General features: G+C 37.6%; 1 protein-coding gene across 1 annotated transcript in view; it reads left to right on the top strand.

Moving 5' to 3' along the window:
- The window catches only part of MTPN (myotrophin), a 30,075-nt gene extending 8,301 nt beyond the window's left edge, over positions 1-21,774 (top strand). The window contains exons 2-4 of the mRNA XM_053978443.1: positions 12,704-12,817; positions 13,906-13,989; positions 18,528-21,774. Of these exons, the coding sequence (XP_053834418.1) occupies positions 12,704-12,817; positions 13,906-13,989; positions 18,528-18,614 (285 nt within the window). The 3' untranslated portion in view covers positions 18,615-21,774. The remainder of the gene's footprint in view (positions 1-12,703; positions 12,818-13,905; positions 13,990-18,527) is intronic.
- The last annotated feature ends 348 nt before the right edge of the window (positions 21,775-22,122 follow it).

Below are 22,122 nucleotides of genomic sequence, written 5' to 3'. Positions count from 1 at the left end.
TTCTATCTATGCCCTGTATTAAGAAAAACCAAACAAACTCATAAAAAAAAACACACAATCCTTTATACTCAAGTGAGGCATTTGTGAGAATCTTTATTTCTTGGATTGCTGACTTCTCAATAACTTCAGTAATGGTGTTAACTGTTTCTTGGCTAAAGTTATGGATATTTAACATAGTTTAAAAAACTTGAATTTGGCTTGTAATAAAAACAGTGATTGTCTGTTATTTAAGTTTATCTTGGGCATAATGACAGTAAATATAATTACTTTCAAAACAGGGTCCTCTAATTAAAGTATAACATGAGATACAGTTGAGTTCCATTTCTGTGTCAAGTTAGTAGACTGTATGTACTAAAGAATTTTCAGCAGTAATGCCTGGAGAAAATAGCTTAACTTTTGTAGGTGGATTATTTCAAACTTAAACGTGCAATACCAATATTTGTAAGTTTTAAAGAAAGTATTGCAGTGAAGCTGAATATTCAAAGTGTGCATAATTGGTTTAGGGAGCCATTCAGTAGTTGTTAATGCATATGTTTTCAAGTATATACTGCTTAGAATGCAACATTTATTTTATGGATGTAAAAATAGCTTTTCTGATAGAGTTTTTTGCTTCCATGTTTTGTTTTTGCATGATTCCAATCACCAGCTGCTTCATCATGTCAACAAAACTCTGCATTAAGACACAAAACTTCTAGAACTCATTAATGCTGCTTTTGACATTTTGTATCTTTTTATGCATTTCTGAATGAAGAAAATGTAAATTCACTGTGCACAGGAAAATAACGCCTGTTAATCTTGTAGGAAAACCTATTTAGAAGCTAAGCTTCATTGCTTTGGATTTGATAGAGCACTTGATTTTGCCTTGGACATATCTTTTGTTCAGTTTCTGGAGAAGTAATTCCTGCTTATGGTGCTAAGCCCCAGTTAAAGCACATAAATTCAGGGAATTTTTAACCATAGGGAGATAAGATCATCTTCCTGTTTATTGTCTCATGTCTTCCTGATACAGTACAACCTGAGCTTTAAGAATTCACATTTATTATTGTTGCAGGAGTTTTTTACTTATTCTGTCTTTAGATCATGCAGAGACTTCAAAATATCTAGCTGGCATCTATTGAAACTGAAACCCAGTAGCTGGCACCGTGTGTTTGCCTCAAAGGAAAACATCCACTTCCTGTTCATTCCTTGGACAACGTGTACTGAGCAGTTTAACGCAGAACTTGATGTGGGGTTCTTCCAGAAACTGAAAGTGTTTTAATTGGCAGTTAACAGCTCAATGCAGAGTGCATGGCAATGGCTGGGATCCTTTGCTCAAGGTTTGCTTAAGTTTTGGAGCAATTTCTGACATGTTAAGCTTGAGAAAAAAAATTCCTTTTTGCAGGAACAGGTGTTGTTTTGTAGATTTTTCTGTTTTCATTCTGTCATCTGTTGTCAGTTTGCTGATGGTCAATTACTGAGACAGAATTAATGCTCTGATTCCTGGTTTATGTATGGTTGATGGCTCCTATTTAGCAATTATCTGGCACCCATGTGAGCTGGAATATCTTCTGCTTAGTATACTCTTAGAATAGGTATCATGCAAATCACAACCTCCAAAATGCACTGGTAAAAACATGGAGTCTGGTCAATCACTTCTGCAATAAAAAATCCAACCATTTTAGGCCAGCTCAGTGTTGCCTATGAAAATGGACACTGTGGTGTGTTCAATAGATGCAGTGCTTAACACAACTCTTCAGAGTGAGCATTAGGTTTATGTCAACTTAAGGTATAAAGTCCTTAGATTGATTTGAAATTCTTTAGAATTAATGGTTGAAGGCTTTTATTGATGTTTGTACCCCCAGTATCAGGGCTGACAGGTGAGTCCTGATGTGTAACTAAAGCATTTTAATTCTGAATTCTAGCACTCTTTCTAAGCAGAGACAGTTTGGAAAGTGTCTGATCATTGACTATTTCAGATTGTGATCTAGAATATTTCGTGCCCTAGCATTCATCAGTTAAAGAGGTAATCTGAACAGATTTGTCTGCAGCAGCTTATTCTGTCAGAACTACTTGCTGCCATTACTCTGAGCTGTTGCCTAGCTAAGAAACAAACTTATAAATGGAAGTTTTGGACCAAACTTATAAATGGAAATTCATAGGAACTAAGAGAAGCTGCACAACTGGGCCCTTCATTCCTGTTTCATCCCTTGCTAGTACAAGTAGTGAGTGGGTTACATTATTTCTCACTCAAATCTTATACAGGTTAAGTATTTTGGGGGGAAGAACAACTGTTTTCAATAACACATGTTGGGCACATCTTTGAAGCTGGTATTGTCGCATGAGCTTCTAGAAGCTGTAGCTAGGAAACAGTTGATTCATTGCTGTTCTGCAGAACAACTCATGTATCAGGTTTTTTTGTCTCCCGGAATGCTGATACAACTGAAGCACAGATGGCTCAGTAGTTCAGTTTATTTAGCAGTTGTTTCTGGAATTGTATTTGTTTGACTGAGACAAAGGACTTCAGATTGCATTTGATTATGGTGGATAAGCTAAATACTTGTTTACCACCAACAAAACCTGAAAAGTATGCTTGTTAAGCACCTTTTTGTTGGCTTAAGCCGGAGTGAGTATAGCAGCGCTTTAAAAGCTTTTCAGAGTACTTTAGATATGATATCAACGCAGACAAAATTCATCATCAGGTTTGTAATTAATTTTCTTAACTTTTACAGACCAAGTATTGGTGTTATTATTAGCAATTAAGGCTTCTCCTAAAGTGTAGAGAACTGCAGAGTAGATATCCATTTTTTACATGGACATTTGCATCTGTCTGCTGTGGTTGTAGAACTTGCTGCAAAATGCCAGCTGGAGAGACACATGCTATCCTCAAAACAGAAACCCCCTTTTTGATAAACTTATGAGGGTCTTTTAGGGAGAATGTTGTGCTGAAGTTCTTTGAGTAGCCTTTTTTTCATATTTTTAAAAATGAAAGGTCGGTTGGATATTGCAGGATAAACTAATAGCAAATACTAGAAGTGAATCCAGAAAAATAATGAAAATTTGATACACATGTGTTCAGCATCTTCCACAGGGATTTACCTTGCTGTATTCAAGTTCCCTTCTCAACATCTGTTAACTTGGATTTGGTTTTTGATCACTATCTCTACAGGATTTCTTGTGGATGTTTTTGCTATTTCTGTTTGTTTCAGTAAGATGTGATAAGGGGGAGGTGTAAAATCAGCTTGTCCCATGTATTTCCCAAAGCATACAGGGTAGAAAGAAGACATCTGGGAGAAAATTCCTTTTTGCTTCAAGTTATAAAATTTAGAGGACAGGGAATAAAACACCCAGAGGAGTTGAAAAGATGTTATTAAATATCTCTGAGGGTAAACACAGAAATAATCACTAGGAAGGCTTAGCTAATGCAGTCACTCTCAGCTGTTAAACAAAAACCAACAAACTTCTAGGTATTCTGAAATTCTCCAAGTGCAAAGTGGTTATCCCACACAACAAATCTAGGTCATTTGCTTCAGTTCAGTTGTCTGCAGACAACTATAGTCCACTCAGGCTGCAGTTGGAAAACTCCTGGAATGGTTGGAATATGAGCTGTGCTGAACCACTGAGCAGCAATAGCAGTTGTCTCTGTGCAGGCTGGGTAAGGCCGGGTTACACTGATTTTTTTTTGGTGGACTGAAAGTAAGTAATTTTTGAGAATATAGGGGATTCGCGAGAAAATTTGGATCTGGCACACAAAATTTTTGCAGTTGCCGTTGGAAACTGCCTGCTTGCAGTTACAGTGAGTTGATTTCCTCGGCTCTGGCAGGATCTTACTGCAAGTTTTTAACTGAAGAAATCTGCTTCAAAATCATAAACAATTCACAGCATACAACATTAATCTTTCTACTTCCCTTTCTGCTCTTTGGCTTAACCCAGACTTCGAGTTATTAGTTATTTCACCAGGTTCCATTCTTGCTTTTGGTTGGAATATTTAGTGACTATTAGTGAAACATGGTCATTTTTCTTGTGAATCGGAAGATAGAGACAAGGAAACTCGAGACTCAGTAAACTTGCTGGGCAGAAATGATAAAATACTGTTGCTTCTTATTAGGCCTCCTGCATTGTTTTAGAAGTTTTTTCAATAAAACAGTTTGAATGGAAATGTGAAATTTATCTTTTCCATCTGATCTGCCCAGTTCTTAGGTCTGCAATCCCTGAGGCATCATATGTCAAGAATTTTTTCCATTTATAGGAAAAAAAGTGTACTGAAGTTTAAATGATACGTTGCACTGACTTGTTTTGATCTGGTCATTTGAATTGTTCTTCTCGTAGTTAAAACAGATGGGAATGTGAAATCTGCACCCTGGACTAGTGTTATGATGAAATATACAAAAGCTTGCATAAATTATTTCCTTGTCTAAAGTGCTGGGCTGGTGGTTCAGTTACCTTCCGATTTGTATTAAGGCAGATGATGTGAGGGTCTGTTTGTTGTAGCAATGTAAAGTTGTGTCAGTTCCTGTCATAGATGCAAAAATTTAACCTCTCTACCCAGCAAAAACTGCTTCCGGCTGGTGGTGCTCATTTCAGTTACATAACAAAGTATTTAAAGGAAGTTTTATAACCAGCTTGGAAGAAGAAATTAATTTATTTTCTCTGCTAGTCAAAGGTGTTTAAAGTAATGTTAATTTTACACTTGAAAACAATAAATTTTTTTAGATACACCATAAAATAGATTCAGTCATTTCCTAATGTCTTTTCCTATTGATAATCTCCAGGGACCTGTGAAAGTGCTAGCATGGATTTTGGTTGGCTAAATCAGTTTGTCTTGGCAAGAATGAAAACTGCTTCATCAAAGTCAGTGGTGCTTTTTAGGCTCTGAGACTGTTCTGGACTGATGGAATGTTCTGGGATCACTGAAGTGAAGGGCCTAAAGGGCAGACCAGGTGACTATTTTTGTGTAGCAATCTGCATTGTTAAGACCTGGTATTCTACAATGCTGTCAGATTTCTTCAACGTATTTTATAAAAATGCATCTCTTGGGTGTGTGGGTGTATTTCATTCCAGTTTGCAGTTAAGGTTGGCAGTGTGTGAATTGGTGCTTTGGGTGAGAACAAGGTTTACAGAATGGAATCTATACAGAATCATTCCAGAGGCAGACTGAGGAGCAGGAAACCACTCTTGTTCAGGTCATATGGGAAATCTAGTACTTCTGCACATAAGCCCAAGGATTTATTTTATCAATAATGATAAAATTCCAATAGTCAAAAAGTCAATAGCAGTTGAGTCTTCATTGGTAAAACTCAGCCTACTGTGTTGGCTTTTTTTCTGTTTGAACTCATAATCAGTTCTAGTTCTTCTTAAGTCTTCAAAGTTATTGAAAAACAGAGTATTTGAGGTTCTAGTTCTGTGCTTGAACAACTGATTTGTGGAAGAAGAATTTAGAGGAGGAAAGCTGTATAAAGTTCTGTTTCTACAATGAAAGGTCCGATTGCCCTTTTTTGTGTTATTTCATAGAATCATAGAATGGTTTGGGTTGGAAAGAACTTAAAGCATCATGTAGCTCCAACCTCCCTGCCATGGACACAGACGCCTTCTAGTAGACCAGGTTGCTCAGAGCTCCATCCTCCCTGGCCCTGAAAACTTCCAGGGATGGGGCATCCACAGCCTCTCTGGGCCACCTGTTCTGGTGCCTCACCACCCTCTCAGTAAAATATTTCTTCCTAGTATCTTATCTAAATGTTTCCCAGAGCTGAACATAGCAGTCCAGGTGAATGAAGAGGGGTAGAATTGACCTGCTGGCCCCGTGGCTTTGGGTGCAGTCCGTGGTACATTTGGCTCTCAGGGCTGCAAGCACCCTTTGTTGACATGTGTCAAAGCTTCTCATCCACCAACACCCCCAAGTCCTTCTCCCCAGCTAGGGCAGCTCTTGATCCATTCTTTGCCCAAACTGTAGCTGTGCTTAGCTGTACTTGAGCTGTTTGAATACAAATAAGATGGTACTGCAGCCTTTCTAAAGTGAATAAGCTCAAGATCCTGTGGGGGCCTTTCTTTAGAACTTGTACCTCTTACATGAGAGCAGGAGAAATGCTGTGTGTTTTTCAATACTGCAGCTTGCATCCCAGGTCACATATTTTGAGGAATTTATAGCAAATACTCAGAGTTCCTGAGAACGGGAAAGCAAAATGGTCCGCTGGAAGGAATCTAAAAACATTGTACAAATATGCAGAGATGGAAGAGGTATGACAGCTGAAGTGCAGTTAAAGTTAGTTAGGAATCTGGAATGCATAGTAAGATCTGTACCAACTGCTTTATGGAGCAAAAGACCTATTGAAAAACATTATAAAAGCTTTTTTACCTCTGGTTCTTATTGGTAGGTGAAGGATGTACAAGTTGGTGCTGTTAGAATTGTGATAGCTTGGTTTTTTGGGGTTTTGTTGTTAGTTTTTTGGGTTTTTCCTCTTAGGAAGATAAAGGGAAGATGTTATATCTATCTTTCTGTACAAAGGGCAGTATATAGAGAAATTTGCTTAGTTGTGCACTGTGAAATTGTAAGAGACAACTGTTCCAGTTGAAAGGCAAGAATTTCTGGTGAGGTGTAAGAGAAAAAATACTTCCCTGTGAGGGTGATCAAACCATGGAAAGGGCTTATGCCTGGAGAACTTTTGTAATCCTCAGTCCTTGGAGGTCTGTGGAACTCAACTGAGCAGCCAGATCTGATTGGACCTACTTTGAGCAAATGTTAGACTGCATAATCTCAAAAGTTCCCTTTCAGCCTTAAATAGTCTGTAATAGCATGAGTCACTAGACTGACAAGCTTGTAGAATTAAACTCTCCTTATATTTTTAGATTATTAGTCAGATTGCAGGAAGTCTGGTATTTAAGTTCTCCCTCATTACCACCAGTGTTTCTGACCCATGGATTAGCTGTATAAAAAACATCATCTTGTTTTTACTGTTTGAGTGAGGACTGAAGTTTGTGCTTGGCTTACAATATTTTTAGGCTCACAGTTATTTTAGAAATTTTAGAATGATTGACCTGGTGTGTCAAAAATGGGTGGTTTTTTTGGTTGTTTCTACTGTGTTGTTTTTAGGGATTCTCAGTCAAGGTGTTTACGTCTTCAGTGCTAGAGAGGTAACTTCCGGTTAGATGAGCCCCAGAGATGCCACGTGGCAGCAATAAACACTTGAAAACTCTATGAACATACTACTGAAACAATCACAGGTTAAACAGTAAAGTACTTTGGCTTAAGTACTTAAACTACAACCATTTTGAGAATTTAAGTAGAATGGCAAAAATAACTTAATGTATTTTCATCTTCAGAGTACTTACCTGGTGTTTGTGGATATATGAGGGGTGGGGGAGTGGGCTTGTAGCTTTTTTAAAAGTCTTTCCAGTGATGAATGAATCTGGAGAAAGTTATAGCGGAGAACAATTGAAGGGATGTGAGAAAATGACATGTGTATTTTTATGCATTGTATGCAAAGAGATGGAAGTAATGCAACAGACTGTACAGTGAGTTCTTTTCTTTCCTAGAATAACGAAGACAGGAATTACATAGTAGCTCCTGCAAGAGGCTTCCCTGCACTCTAAGGACATCTGACTGCATGGAATCTGATTTCCTTCATTAAAACTGAAATTAAAGGAATGCATGAAAAGAGGAGATGCAGTTATTTTTGCATGATAAGTACAGATGGGGATATGGAATTATTTATAAATATGAAAGAGCACTTTAATACCACAGGTATTACAGGCACCTCTCTAATAATACAGTTAATCTATGCAACAGGATTTAATGAGGCCACAATTGTCAATTTCTATTCCTGTGGTAGAACTGCAGTGTAAATCCCAGCTACTAATTGCTGGTGTGTTCAGGTGCCAAGTCATGGAACAGATGAAGGAAATTATCAAATAAATTCTCACACTGATTAGTTCCCTCATTGGATTCATCACTCAGCCACTAATTCTGGTGCAGGGGTGGGAAGGATCAAACTTTGGTTGGAAGTAGCAGAGCTGTTGCTGCCCCAACAAGAGAAAAGTTGGTGCTAAAGTGAAGGGTGAGCTGTGACATTTGTAGCCTGGCAGTAATGTTCTAGGACAACACTTCTGACAAACCACAGTGCTCACATGAACACCTGGCTCAGGTTTGGTTTCAGTTCCTGTGCCACTGCAAAACAAGCCTGTGTTTGAAGCACCTGCAGTGTGCTGTAGAGGTGCTAGAATGGCACTAGATGAGGTTAAACTTGAGTTTAGCTCACTTGGCTTTAAGTGTTGATGCTTCTGAAACTGGCAGGAGCTGGGAAAAGAGAAGTTAGCAGATAAAGGGAGACCAAGGCAGGCATTGAATACAGCCTTGTGTAATAAAGGCTGCAGAAAGGCAGGGGCAGTTGAAGGATGGAGTCAGTTTGATGTGGTTAAATAATCTCCCTGGAAAATAATGAGCTTCAGAGCTTGTACTTTATGACTAAGCTTGTTCATCCAACATTTTCATGGAGCTGGTATCATAACGTGCATTAGGGACAAAGCAAACTCTGGTTCATTCTTTTAACCAGGGCTGCAAAAGAAAAAGGAATTAAATTTGGCACAACTCATTCAGGGCAGCTGTTAAGGTGCAGATCTTCCCAGACTCTGGGACATCCATCAGGTGTACGGGAGGGCAGCTTGGCTGTCAGGGTCTCCTCTCTGAGCTCAGGAAGAAAGAGAGGAGCATAAAAATGGGACTTAGGGGTGGGTACCCAAGAAGAACATGGGCACTTCCCCAGGGTGTGCAGGGATGGAACTAAAAAAGCCAAAGCCTTGACTAGAGCTAAACTGGAAAAGGACATGGAATATAACAAGGGATTTTGTGTCAGTATATTGGCAAGAGAATATAAAGCAAGGAAAATGTGTGAGATAGAGGGTAATGAAAGAATTAAGTTCAAGAGTAACTACTTTTGACAGTATTCACTTAAGAAATTAGTTAGAACAGATGTTTTTATGGATTAAATTGCTCCACTACAGAAAGTAGGTGATAGCTGCATTCATAGGGTGCTATGATGAATCCTACTCTTAGTTACTCAAAAGGCAAAGTTCTTAAAAGTATTTGGAAGTGAGTTTCCAGTTTTTATTTTCCTGTCCTGCAGTGAAAAATTGATAGCCACGTTTCAACTGACATTGATACCTTAAGATCTCCTAATTTAATGTTCTTCTGTTAGCCATTTTATGTGACTTTTTGAAATAGGGTATAAAAGTTTTCTTTTATGTCATCTTGTTTAGTAATTGGAGATTCACAGAGGCTTTTCTTTACCCATAATCAGATTTTAATAGAGGGGATTAAAGCAGATACCTGGGAACTGCTGTTTCTGATTTTTCATGGGTGTAACATGTTTTTAATGCTATTGCATATCTGGTGCCCTGGGTCTTTGATCTGAAAAGAAAAATGGTATTAATGTGGTTTATGCCAGACTTAGCCTTAAATGGCTGACTAAGTAAATTCAGTGTATTCTGGAAGGTCATTAAAGAGGTGATCATGTCTTTTCTTTTGTATGAGCAAATTACTTTCTGAAGCTGTGCACAAATATTTGCACTATTGTAAGTGAATTTGTGGTCTACTCTAGAAAGTGAAAATAAATAATCTTCTTTCAAGAGAAACATGACCTTTGACCGAAGCTATGTTTTATTTTGGGGGTGATAAGATTGCTTGATCCTGGCTTAATTGTATCTCCTCCAAATACACAGGTTAACCTCCTTGCTGCTCTGTTAGACTCTAGAAGTCCCATAGAACTTCCTTGAAGAATCATTCTGTCATTTTTAGTCTAGTGCACAGAAGATTTGCTCCTGTGGGTGTAAAGGAAAAATTATGCTCCATTTTGTCAGTTCATGTGGATTCTGACCATGTGCTTCTGCAGGGGATGGTGATTTTTAGTGTAAACCTTGAGCAGCTTAGTTTCAACCCACCAATATATTGGTTACTTTGCTGTCTCAGAGTTCTGTATTTAGAATCATCACCTCATAAGATTGCTGATACCCAAGTTCATAACATTCATTATGGCATGTTTGGCCAGTATTGTTCAAAACCACAGTAAATTTGGAAAACTTGATGCAGAGATAACATTTTTCTTTGAATCTTTACTTGTGTGCTGTTTCCTGCACCCACCTGTGACAGGGCTTTGTCTCATTTTGTTGGCATAATTAGCCACACGTTCACCAGAGCTGTCTCATTTATGAGGCAGGGGCTCAAGTCTTTTATCTTATACCTGAAGATTTAGTTCCAACCCCCCTGCATGGGCACCTTCCACTAGACTAGGTTGCTCAAAGCCCCATCCAGCCTGGCCCTGAGCAGGGGGATTGGTACTTGATATTTAAGGCAACTTCAGTATGTACTCCTGTACTGTGTAATGTGCACATTATAAAATATACCCCAAACATGGAAATTAAAGATGAACTAAAGATGAAATAAATGCTATTTTTACATTTTATTAATAGTGTAATATATATTTTCACACCCCAGTGCATTGTCTTGCACATCTCTCTGGGTTTTCACATCTCACTTTGGAAACCGCTGCTTGTCCTACAGAGATGACCTAGGCAATAGAAATAGGAGATCTAAAGCCCAGAGGGAAATACCTGTGAAGAGTCCTGCAAGTTTTTTAATGTATATGTGTTGGTGACTGCATTTGAAACAAGTGGTTTTGCCAGAGTTTGATCCCTGTATATTAAACACATTGGTTTATCTTCCCTTCCTACTTCTATATTTCTTGGACTGGGAGTAGGAAAGGCCAGGTAAAGCTTTATGACATTCAGTGGTCTGTTTTACTGCGGCTTTTCAAACCTATGAAACAACTGGATATTTAACTTGGTTTATTGGAGAATATAGGAGTACTTGTTTTTAATTTTTGTAACTTACATGATGTTGTGTTCTGTTAATTTAGACTAAAATGTTCTGATGTTTAACTTTGAATGATAATGATATGTGTTCTCAGTGCCAGTATTCAATACCATGTAATCTGTGTTTGGGACATCTTTATTTGCAAACCTTTTGCTAGGTACTCCCCTGTTTTCATCATCTTTACAGTGATCTTAAAAAATTAGGAGTTTGGGTGAAGTTTTTTTTTTACTCTGAAAGTTCATCGTCCAGCAGGAATTTATTCCACAGCCAGCTTAGGAGAGAACAGAGGACCTTTGTTTTATTCTTTAAAAATAAAAGAAAAATTACTATAGTATAAGCCAGTGAGCCAAATAATATTTAAAAGCTTAAGGAAGTGAGAGCTTTGCTGGACTGTCCTAATCTTGATGCGTGATGACTCTGACTTTCCTTTGGACTGTGAACTTTATGGCTTGACTGTGTGCTGTCCCAGGACTTAGCTTGCCTGCCCTTCTCCTATGTCTTGGCATGTGTCAGACTTTACAAGGGATGTTGGAGATTGTTTTGGTTTGAGTTGGTTATTATGTGGCTTTCATGTGGTTGGCTTCTCAAACCTGTACACACAATCCCTAATGTATCAGCAAACATGTGCTATTAGCCTACTTTGATCTGGTTGATTTTTTTTTTTTAATTGGAACTTAATTGTCAGTAAAATTCAGCAAATGAGAAGCAACATCACAATACTATCTGCTACAAGGGTATATGATGAATAATTGAATATTCTATTGAGAAGAGAGGAGAATAATGAGGTCATCTTGTTATTTGACTAGTGGTATAAAACTCTGATTATACAGAACATCAAAAGCAGAATAAGATTTCCTTCTGGCAGTCTTCCATTCTTAGAAGGGAAGTAATGTCTGGAAGATATATGTCAATTCTTCTATTCTGTGTACTTTCTAAAACTTTGGGACAGGAGTGAGGGAACTGCAGGGGCTCTATAGAGAAGTATGAATTGGTGCTGCAGCTGAAATTCTTGTGATTGTTCTTCTGTGGAGATACAGGGCTTGAGGTATGATGCAAAATGTAGCCACTTCCTAAAATACTAAGATTCCTTACACATAAGAAAAAGAAGCCACTTAACCACACAGCTTGTCTCTAGTTGGTTTCTTGTCACTAACGAAGGGCAGTAAATCAGTTTATCCTTAGTTGCACAACCCAAGGTGAGGAAACAAAGCTGATTAGGTACTCAGTGAATTAAATTTTGTTTACGCCTTAAGAGATGTCTCAATCCACTCGTATGAGAGGCATTAGAATACAACTTCCTGTGGCCTGATTTGCTTGACTCTTCAGACTTGTTTATATCCTCTAGAATTGGCAAGTGCTATTTATAAAACAGGGTGGACAGTTTCATAGTTGGGTTTTAAATTATGGATTGCCTGGACTCACTTGCTGGTAGTTACGATGCTGTCTTACCGCTATGCAGCTGGTTTGTCATTATGCAAAGCTTCAGTATTCATAGAAGCAGATAAAGGAACTTAGCCAGATAATTAAGATCCTAGCTGTGGGGAAAGAGAAGCAAAATGAGCTAATGATTTTTTTTTTAATTGGTTTGGTTTGGGTTTTTTTTTAAATCAGGAATTACTTAGTGCACTTGGTACTTGTTACACCTGAGATGCAGTACAGAAAAAGGGATCAATGTTGTCTTAGAGTCATAAATGCAGATGTGAGGGAATAGAAATTGAGTGGCTTAATTTTCATTTTTCTTGGGCAGTGACTGAAATATTTCGGTGGAACATTCTTCAGCATGTTTGAAGGTGTTGGGTTTCTTTCAAGCTCTTCCTCGTGTGTTAGTTCTAAAATTTTGCTGATGAGATTATGTTTATTTTGAAGGGTGAAGATGTCAACCGGACACTTGAAGGTGGGAGGAAGCCTCTTCACTATGCTGCAGACTGTGGCCAGCTTGAGATTCTGGAATTTCTGCTCTTGAAAGGAGCTGACATTAATGTATGTATTAATGTATTTGCAAACAGGTCTTAAAGTCTTCCCACACACACCGAAGGAATTGGTGTTAGTGCCTAATGGCTGCTGAAAGATCAAACAAAACAATTAAGTGCATTTAAAAATATTTGAGAAGTGAGATTCTAGAGGGTAGAAGTTTACAATTATGCTTATTAAATGTTTTAATTCTCTTTGGACACACTGGAAAAAGTTGCTTGTAGATACAAAAAATTAAAATTTAATTCGACCGGAATTAGAAAAATGATTCCAGTAATCACATCAGAATAAGGTTTGCAATGCATATTTGCATTTCTTGGCAGGGGTTTCAGAAGACATCTTCAGCCAGGGCAGGATCAGCTGTTTAAATTAGCATGCTTTTTTCTTCTTTGGAGACATTCTTTCTTGTTTAAGACATTTTGCTGTAGCTTGACATGCATGGCTTCTTGTTTTGAAAAGACTTGACTAAGCTATATCAGCTCTCCAGAAGTTAAGTTCCTAAATACCTTAACCATACACCCCAAATGTTGTGCCTTAGAATGCTTGTCCAAAAGTTAACATGTAAGATATCTTAGCTTTAGTTTGTACAAAAATGCTTGGATTTTGCTCCTGGATGTTTGGAAAGACTATCTCTTCCTTGGGCATTTTTCTAGTTGGGCAAGAGTTAAAAATAGCATTTGAGTTGCTCCATTTCTTATTCTTTCCAGGATTGTAGTTTAGAGAGAAGACAGCCAAAGGAATGTTTCAGCCAGAACTGTTTTCTGAAGTGATGCTGGCTCTGAAATGGGAGAATTAGGAGTAGTGTTCTTAAATTGGGCAAAATTTGTCAGCTGAAACTGCACCATTGGCCTAAAATTATGGAAAAGCTTTGGGATCCCTTGAAGTCTGGTGGAAGATGTATCTTGCTATTACCTCTTTTTTAAGTGATAACTTTTCTTTATTAAAAAAGAGGTAAAAAATCCTGTGGAATGCATTTCTGGCTAATACTCTTAAATTTTTTCTTCCTCTACCATTGATTAAAGAAAATTAAAAAGTTCTGTGAAACCTTATAACGCTGTGTGAAATTGTCCTTCAAGTAATTGAATCTCAATTTGCAGGCTCCAGACAAACACAATATCACACCACTCCTATCAGCAGTCTATGAGGGCCACGTTTCCTGTGTGAAATTGCTTCTGTCAAAGGTGAGACACGAATGTTTTGAACAAGTTATCTGTTAGCAAAGCATATACTGTAATTTTTTTTTCCTTGCAATAAGATTATGATGCTCCAGATGATATGTTCAGAACATCAAACAAATACCATTTGTGTTGCTAAAACAGAGAGGGTACTCTGACCAAGGTGAAAGATAGCTGAAGGACAAAGTTGAAGGACTTCTGTTGTGTAGCAAAAGTATCAGTGACCATAAGAGTATTGTGGACTCCAGATAGAGGGCAGAGCTGCATATCAGTAAGGGGGGAAAAAATGCATTCCTTCAGTGGATTTGGCTTTGGCAGCTGTTTAAGTGCTTCATGTGATGCAATCTCTGCTGTGAAGTTGCTCAGAGGTGTGGGTTCCCTCAACTTTTGCCAGATGACTGAGAACCCATCTGGGTTGGCAGAGGGAGGGGAAATAAAAGTAGGAAGCCAAGCTTTCTCTGTCCTACAGCTTGTAAATTTTGTCCTGAGGAGAATAAGCTTAATCTGTCTGTGTTTGCACTTCAGTTTATATTACAAAAGTGATCGATTTTACAAAACCAGTAGTTAATTCAAGCAAAATTTTTTCTCCATTCACATGCACTCCTTCTTGATTACACTTAAGTCATTTGGCCAAAGGAATTCATGCCATGTAATACTTTCATTTGCCACTTGCCACTTCCAGGGTAAAGTTTTCCTTAACTGCCTTAATGCTGCATGAATTTCACTTAACTTCTTTCATCTTGTCTGATACTACTTATGCTTTTTTGTGAATAAATGCAGTGACTTAATTTAGGATTCAAATGGTGTATCCAACTTGCTTAAAATTATTGTGAGGATTGATCCTTCATTTAGGATCATCAAAAAGTAAGGTATCCTTTATCCCATGTTGATTTATTTCCATTTCTCGTTTGGTGGGTTTTCCATCCTAGATAAGTTGCTCAAATAATAAATTACTTTCGGATTTCTTCGTGCAGAGTTAAATGTTGATTGCTTTCATTTACGTGGGCTAGCTGATGAAATATTTACAAACTGAAAGTTGGCTTATCAGCTCTGTCTGTTTGAGGCAAGGCTTATATGTGGAGGCTGTTCTGACTTCTAACAGTTATTTTATGACCCTTGTTTAAACATTACTTTAAGCATATCACACCTGGTTTGTACCTTAGTCATGTGTTCTTTGGTAGCAGATACCTGGGAATCAGGAGTCAACCCTTACTGAAAGAGCTAAAAATTCCTGACTGTTTAATGTTCTTCCCAGTTACTAAGCCAACATTTTCCATTGCTTTTTGTGGTGGATGGACTGTGGAGGTGTTTGAAACCTTTTACATGAGACTCTCAAGCTGTTGAGAGGGAGGAGAAGGAGCAGTATTTCAAGAAATGCTTCAGACATTGATCCATGTTTTTCTTTAATAATCTGGTGTTTGATCTGTAATGTAAAAAGTTACGGTTTTTTAGTGTCAGAGAAACCAGTATGTTAAAATAGACAATCAACAGTTTTGAAAGCTTCAAATGGAGAATGAGGGTTGTTGCATAGGATGCAACAAACTTCATCCATTTGTTCAACTTCCAAAATAGTTCTACTTTTGTTTTACAAGAAATATCCTGTTAAGTTGGGCAGTTTAGCCCCTATTTTCTTCTCTGACAGTGGCAAAAGGAAGATCTGTGAGTATGACCACATCTGCTCACCCATTCTCCTCATTCATGGTTGCTGTACAGGGGATTTCAGAGGTGCATACATCTGTCCCCTGTTCAGAAGTGTTGGCAGATCTGTTTGCCATGAATTCATCCATGTACTTTTTGAACAAGAAGACATCTGCCTCTGTTGTGTCATCTGGCAACTCTTTTTAGCAGTTTCCTGCTTGCTGTGTAAACCAGTCTTCTCCCAGCTTTGTTAAGTGCCCCCAGTTCTGGTTTCACAGTTTGGTGGGAGCGCAGCTCTCATCATGGGTTCTGTGTTTTTTGCTTTGGGTTTTTTCCAGAGCTGCAGCTGGAGCCAAGTAGCTCGTGTGTGGTTCTCAGAGCCTGTTTAACATTTGTGCTTTGCCTGGTGACTTAAGTGGGCAAACATTCTTGTTTGTTATTACCCTGCCCAGGAGAGAGGGTTTATGTTTACTTGTGTATGTGTATTTTCGGAGTAGAACATAATGCAAATATTAGTAACTTTTTTCTTTGGGGAAGTAGAGAATACTATGAAATCATTGTACTTCTATGAGTTTTTTATTAAAGTTGCTTCCAGGCAGTTGTACAGTTGCAAATTTGTACAGTTTGTACAGTTGCAGTTGTATGTCTGCAAATTTAAATCCTCTTGACCTGACCTTTATTGTTTCTTTCTCTTTTTATTGAATGTAGGCAGGAGTCTTTCTGTCTAGCTAATGGCCAATTTTCTAAATTTATTAGTACTGAGTTTAATAAACGGTGTCCTCCTTAGGTAGTCATGACCCTCTTATCCTACATTCAGTAAAGCTGTTTTAGAAACCCAGGTCTTGAATGTCAATAATTTTTCTGAGCGGGGAGAGCAGTCCTATGTTAAGATTAAAACCTGTCTTTATACTTCAAAGTTACCTCAGTTAACTGTTATCTTTGGTACCCTAAATGCTGGTACATTGGTGGAGAGTTTTATGAATTAAAGTTCTTTAAATTCTGTCAGGTCAGTTACTGCATAGTTCCATTTTTCTTCAAATCAAGATTTTCTGAGCTTAACATCAAGGAACAGCTTTGAAGCCTTCTTGATTTCCACATAGATTCTAGTCTGAGTGCTACTTAAGCAGTAGAAATAATCAACACCTGCAGTAGAAGCTATTTGTACTCTTACTTGCCTTTCTTTTCCCTGGACAACTAAGATTATAAGTGTTGAATACCTGCTAAATCTCTCGGGGGTTTTCTTAGGGGAAAAATAAATGTCTTACAAGCCATGTTCCCATGGTTTCAACCCAAGTGTGTGTTTGCAGTAACCAGATTGTCACTTGTTGGGAGCAGGCCAATTCAGCTCATGTTCATATCCCAAAGAACTGTAACATCCTTGTACTGTTTGGGCCAAGGATGTTACACAGTGATAGGAGAGAGGAAATACTAAAAATTGCTCCTGTCACTGGAGTGAACTTAATGCATCTCTTGCAGTGAGAGTGTCTAGGGGCCACAAGGAAGATGAGCAACTCCAACAGGATCAGTTTGGCCAGTGGACCACAAGACTGGCAGTGCTGCCATGAAAACCTATGCAAAACCATCTTTTTCAAATTACAGGTTGAGTACATGCAAGTAAAGAGTGTACAAGTTTCAGAGAGGGAAATATCCTACATTGTGAAAAGTAGTAGCACATCACAGTGGTATCAAATCCAGTTTATTAGACTGTTAGAAAAGTTTCGGGGACTGAGAGTTGTCTTGAGAACGGACATGGTATTATGTATGGAAGTTCAGTGGGGCTTTGTGTATTTAATCAGTAAAGAGGCTATGGAAATTCTAGGTCCATTATATTCTTAAACTATTCCGTGTCTTTAATAGTAACTAACAATCTTCCTTGTAATTGAGAAGGGATTTGTACCTACTCTGTGGAGAGCTTTTGTATAAACTGAAGACAACCCTCTGCTGTACACACTTTTGACAAAATATGTTTATACCCAAAGTGTTTTTCCTCTCATTTTCAAGCGAGATTTACATATCATCTTTCAGAGTTGTTCTGAAATCAGTCCTGTGATCTCTAATAACTTTTGTCCCCTTATTTAGCTACCCTTTTTACAGTTTCGTCTGTGTTTTCCCTTTCATGAATGTGATTACACAGTGCTCAAAGCAAACATGACTAATTAATAACTCTGTTGCCATTCTTTTGTTCTCCTCCCATAAATCTGGCACTGTGCTTGTACTTACTTGCAGCAGTTTATTCTAATTCTTTGATTTATCCAGTTGGTGCGTTATCCTCCAATTTATCCACTTGGTGCATTATCCTTCATTTTCCTGTTGCCTCCCTGTTCTGTTTCAAAACAAACCTGAGCAGTTTTGGACTTGCAACAATTTTGTGGTGTTCTTCTGATGTACCAACGGGGACTTTTTTTTTTTTCAGAATGGAAGAGAAGCACAATCCTTGATGAGTGTGGCCATTTTATGATATAGAACGAATATAGTATGATTTGTTAGTAAATCAGCTCTTACAGGTATTACCTGTGCACGTGAGAGCTTCTTGCACCATAGATTTTGTAGAAGTGTGTAACACTGAATTTTTGCTTTTGTAAGAGTATTAATTGCTGGAAACAAAAAATACATCTAACTGATAATTTGTTGGACTTGTAACTTTCTGTGTAACAAAAATTGTGGCTTTTTTCCTTACTTTTAAATGGCAGAGTTGCAAACTCAGATTAGCTGCATGCTGAAAAGTTCTGTACATAAATCTTGTCTAGTTGGTTTCTGAATGAAAACAAGGCACTGCAGTAAAACTCTGTATGTAATCAGTATAATTATTCATATTCAACATAATAGAAGTTATGTATCTTTTGACACACTTTATACTGATGCAGCCTGGCTTTATGAACTGACAGTCCTTCTCATTGTGTTTCCAGGGTGCTGATAAGACTGTGAAAGGCCCAGATGGACTAACTGCCTTTGAAGCCACTGACAACCAGGCAATCAAGGCTCTTCTTCAGTGACGGATGGACTGATATCTTAAATGTCTCTCCTGTGGCCTCACACTGCTGCCTGTCTGTCACTCTTTGCATCTTCCAGCTTCTTCAGCTAAATACTTTGGGGGGAGGGAAATTCTTTATGAGTCAGACTAGTTAGGAGCTTATCTTATCAAAGATAATCTGGTTGGAGAGGGTGGAAAACCATTATGAACAGTGTCCCTCTAGGACATCTTTTCAGTGCACAATCTCTTCCCATTTCTAGTGAAAATGGAAGAAGGAAGACAGACCATGCTGAATATTTGGCTGGTAAGCCTCCTAGATTAGTACTAAGATTTTTTTAGATGGATGGAAGTATTTCCTTTAGATGGAAGTACTGTGCTATGTACCTGAAACTAATTGTGAAGGAGACAATAGTCCTGTGCTCTTAGTGTCTGCCATAATCTGAAGTGTAGTAATCATGTAGGTGGCTGGGTTGCTCTTCTCTCTCAGTGGGTAGCTTTATTCTTCTTCTTCCTAAAGCTTCTGTTGCAGTTTTGAGGACTTTTGATACTAGTTATTGGAGCTGTTCTTTATATTGACTAATTGGATGTCACACTAATGTTTTCTGACTCTTGAGCAAACCACAAAAGACCAGTTGAGGCATGATGGTGTTACACTCCATAATATCTGCCAGGGTACTTTTGGATGCTTGAATTTTAAGTCTTTCTATCCCATATTTGTTCTAGTCCAGGACAGACATTTTAAGTAACTACTTTTGAGAGAGAGGTCAAAATTTCACTGTAGTTTTTTTTTCCAAAAGGAATGTAAGATGAAATTTCTTTACTCATCACATAAGCATAAAATTCCTAGACGCATGTGAAAGCTCCAGGCTGTTAGGTACACCAGGATAATCAAGGCAAATGCGGAAAATGAGCAGTAGTTATTTAGACATTCATATCAGGTGAATATTGTTGCTAAACTTTTCTGGTAAACATAGAACCTTTCTAAGTTCAGATGTAGAAGCAGGAAGATGTACAAGCAGAAGTCTTAACTTGCTCTAACTACTACAGAATTTTTTTAATTGTGCATATCTTCAGATCAGTGTTTCATTGTCGAATGGATGAACCTCTTTAAATTCCATTAAGGCATGAGGCTTGTTCTAGAAGTTCCCAGTGTGACCATACCACATTAACCATTGACTTTTAGATAAGATTTACTATACCAGTAAGTATGACAGTCTTGGTCATTCATGGGAAGGTATCTAATGATGTAGGCACTCCCATCACATCTTGTGGTCTCAGGAATATCTGAGCTGCTGGCTTTCGTCCTGAAAATTTTCATTAGACTCCTGGTTCACCTAAAACTGAGTAGCAGGTTCTATACCACAAACTATACATCTTCCTCTCTTTTGGAATACAGATTTCAAACTTCCTGGTAACAAACACAATACAGAAAAACAAATGTATATAATGTCTCATGCTGAATTCTTAAACAAAAGTAGCTGATATTATTTTGATATCACTGTTGAAACTGAGAGGATATATAGAAGTAGACTGATGACTACCACTCATATTTAATGGAGACTTAGTTTTACTTGAATAATGTTTCATATTAGGATTGCTTTGTCTCAGATATGAAAAGCATTGCATTGCGAGTGTAAAACGAGAGTAGGAACTGATTTACATCTACACATACCATAAGAAAAGCAATGGAGAAAACAATCAACTCTATGGCCATAAACTGTACAGTGCAATTACTCTATTTCTTGGAGATGGGTGGCAAGGAAGAACAGAAGGGTTGGAAATCAGTGATAAATCAATTGGTGAACTGCTGATAAAAGAAAAAGAATTTTTGTTGAACAGTGCTTTTAATAACTATTTATAAGAGGACTCTTTAATCTTATCTCTGATCAGTGCTGGATTGTCATGTCATTGTAATAGTGTGAACACAAACTATAGGTTTAACTCTTTATTTAGCTATGAAAGTAACAATCTTTGGCATCAATTTGCCTCCATATTATGCTATTAAATACTTAGCTGTTCAGATACTAGTCTAGAAAACTGCAATCTGTTTTTACGTGAAGAACTTGATTATTCAAGTTTTTTGTGTTGATTAGTGTCAAGTTGTCTGGCCATAGTGGTTTTGTATTTTTGTTGGGTTTTTTTTTTTTTCTTTTCTGTATTCTTTTCTGCCCTTCCCTTTAACTCTCATTTAAGTGAGCAAAGAAACATCATCTTTGTACTAACTCTTCTGGAAATTCACTGAGGCAATTTTGCCTCCCTTTTTCTACAATTATGGGGACACCTTATTTTTTCTTACTTCACCCTGGAGGGGAAAAAAGAAGCAAACAGACTTCAGTGAGTCAAGTGTTAATTTGGCTGTAATACATACCCAAGCTGCCTTCTGAGATAGTTAAAAAGATGGCATTTAATGTTTGGCTTATAAAGAAGAAATACTTTTCTGCTTTTTGCACTACATAACAGGTGTATAATCATGTTGCCCAGGATTTGAAAGAAAAAAAAATTAAAAGCTTATACATTTGTAATTGTCTGGAGACTGGGCTTATTCGTTTCTTTCTTGCTAGCTATTTTGTGGAAAAAATAATGAGTGGCTTCCTCTATCTTTGAGTAGGTCCTAACTAGATAAAAATACCAAACTGTAAATTATTTTTCATTCTATAAACAGAATTTAAATACTTGGTCAGACTGGAATTGCATATACTTGGAAATCCACTCTGTTCTTAAACCTTTTCTTTTGAAATTTGTGCTGAATAAGTTATAAACTTAAGTATATTTTGCATTTTGTACCCTCTGCTCCCTTTTTCTTACAGGGAGCAAATGAGAAAAGGAGTACAATAGTTAAATGGAACTGAACATAACATTGATTATTTGTAGAAGAGGCTGGTAAGAATAGAGTGTCCTAGGTCAAGCAATTGCAGTGTTGCATGCAAAATTTCAAAACGAACTTGTCTTAATTATATTTTGTAAATGGATAAACAATCATCTTTCTACGCAGTGACAGAAGAAAAAATAGTGCTCTGTGCATTTTGATATTTGACTTTCTCTTTTCACCATTGTTAACTGTTTGACACAGTTGGGTTCATCATTATCATGGTTCACAGACATCAGAATGCTAAATGATACTGTATGTTTAAGTTTGTGTTGCAAGAATGAATGGAATAAACTTGAATTGTGCGATATGAGAATTCGGAGTTTTGTTTCTCTTTCTGCTCCTCTGTTTTATTAACCTCAGGCTACAACTTTTTATTTGCCTGGAAGGCATCTAAATTCCAGATCACATGTACAGTGATTAAACTGTTTAGCTGCTTATAAGAAACGTGGAATGGAAGCTGCTTTGAAAACTAAATATATAATGTCCTTTGTGGTTTTTTTGGGGGGTTTTAAAGTACATCCATTTAAAGGGGGTTTTGATAATTTTTGTGGTCTTGTAGTCTGCTTTTCCTGCTTAAATGGTTAAGGTTGAAGGTCTTCTGTTAAATTCTAAGAGACAATCTGTAGAAAGAGGAATGTTCCTCCTATTACCTGTGAAGACT

Source organism: Vidua macroura, chromosome 5 (genome assembly GCF_024509145.1).
Source record: "Vidua macroura isolate BioBank_ID:100142 chromosome 5, ASM2450914v1, whole genome shotgun sequence".
NCBI classification, from domain to species: domain Eukaryota; kingdom Metazoa; phylum Chordata; class Aves; order Passeriformes; family Viduidae; genus Vidua; species Vidua macroura.
Note: the sequence above shows the minus strand (reverse complement) of the source record. Positions and strands in the feature narration are given on the sequence as shown.